The following is a 1,904-nucleotide window of genomic DNA, read 5'->3' on the forward strand; positions in this document are numbered from 1 at the left end:
GTTTAAATAAACAAGAAACCAAGTTTGCCCAGCTGGGCAAACTGGAGACCTTGTACCGGAAAAATATCCAATAAATAAAACGTTGTTTAGTAAATCGTTATTTATTATTATTATTATTATTATTATTATTATTATTTTGCATTTCCATAGATCAAACATGGATATAAATATCACTAAAACATCCGCTGGGTCATAAGCTTCATTTCGGTACCTTACTTGCCTGGGTGGGTTGCCTGTAGACTGAGATAAACCGCGTCACACACACACACACTAGGAAAATTTATAATAAGATATATTCTTGTCCGTGTTAAATGCCTGGATTTAATGTAATTTTATCTTAATCTAATCTTTCTTTCTGTTTCACAGAAATGACTTGCCCGTCAACATCGGAAAACGAAAAGAGCAAAGGCGATTCCAATAACAACGGCGAAACCAGTGGTGACTGCGCCTTATTACGCCAGCGTCAGCGACGGAAACCACGAGTACTTTTCTCGCAGGCTCAGGTATTTGAACTGGAGAGACGTTTCAAGCAACAGCGTTACTTGTCGGCCCCGGAACGCGAACAGCTGGCCAACATGCTCAAATTGACTTCGACACAGGTGAAAATCTGGTTTCAGAACCGTCGGTATAAATGCAAGCGACAACGCCAGGACAAAAGCCTGGAGATGTCGACGATGCACCCGCCAAGACGTGTTGCCGTTCCTGTTTTGGTCCGAGATGGTAAACCCTGCCTAGGACAAAGCAACGTCAGTCCTCCCTATTCGACCCCTTATAATGTCAACCCTTTTGCATATTCGAATGTACCTGCTTATACAAATAATAACAATAACAACAACAATAACATAGGGTCTGTGAATCAACTTCAGCAGAGCGGATACGTGCAATCACAAATCCATCACGGGATCCGAGCATGGTGAACATTGATTTGTCAAATCACATTAAATTGAACATGATTTCAAAAAAGAAAAAAATAATAAGACAATCTAACGAACATGTTTTTTTTCTGTTTTTTTTTTTCAAATGTTAAAAGTATTTTTGATTCGCAATCATTTAGAAATTAAAATAATAATCAGAAAAAAAAGTACTTGAAAATCAAAAGAAAAAAAATGAAATTTTTATGCCGATATGTTTGTGTTTTCAAAGTTTTTTTTTCTGAAAAACCTGGATTGCGAAAAAATAAAATTAAATAAATAAAAATTTTAAAAATGTGTACACATTAATTTTGCACTGTTTTATCTTTAGCTGTTGCGCAATGTTACTATTTATTTTTTTCGACCAAGTTTCAAAAGGTGTACTCTCCGGCCTTCTCCAGTTGTATTGTTCATCCGCGATGGTGTTCCACACCCCCTCACCCCCTTTGCTCAATTACTAGTCTGGCGTTGCCAGTAACATTAAATTCCTTAAAAAAATAAAAATAAAAAACAGAAAAAAAACTAAGACCCGTGCATTCGAGTCTTATGTTTTTTCTAAACAGTTCAATTCTTGAGAATAATAAAAAAAAAATACTCGAGATGAGATCGAAACAAAAATCTAGACAGTGAGTCAAGCACAATAACCATTGAACCAACTTGACATGCTCTTTAAAAAGTGTTTTCCAACCAACTTTTATTTAACATAAAGACACTGTCATATTTCACGACTACGCATGCGCAATCTTGAAACAGTTGAAAACAGATAAAAATCCGATCACCCATACGTACCAATTTTTAAATTTTGACCCCATAACCCCTATTTTTTTTTTTTCGGCTGAAAACCGATTAAAGTTTTCCACGTGTCCGAATACTCTATATACCAAGTTGAGTATATAGGTTGAGAATGTCTTCACACACGCATTCTCACCTTTATAGATAACTGTACTAGTTAAAAAAATGCACTGAACGTTTTGGTTAACTTTTAATAACACA

General features: G+C 35.7%; 1 protein-coding gene across 1 annotated transcript in view; it reads left to right on the forward strand.

Annotated features, from left to right (window-relative positions):
• LOC145283865 (uncharacterized) overlaps positions 1-1,433 on the forward strand; it is a 151,511-nt gene extending 150,078 nt beyond the window's left edge. The window contains exon 2 of the mRNA XM_080132973.1: positions 367-1,433. Coding sequence (XP_079989099.1) covers positions 367-917 — 551 coding nt within the window. The 3' untranslated portion in view covers positions 918-1,433. The remainder of the gene's footprint in view (positions 1-366) is intronic.
• Positions 1,434-1,904: the final 471 nt, after the last annotated feature.

The sequence above is a fragment of the Euprymna scolopes genome, chromosome 8, assembly GCF_053919585.1.
Source record: "Euprymna scolopes isolate OS-2025 chromosome 8, ASM5391958v1, whole genome shotgun sequence".
Classification (NCBI taxonomy): domain Eukaryota; kingdom Metazoa; phylum Mollusca; class Cephalopoda; order Sepiida; family Sepiolidae; genus Euprymna; species Euprymna scolopes.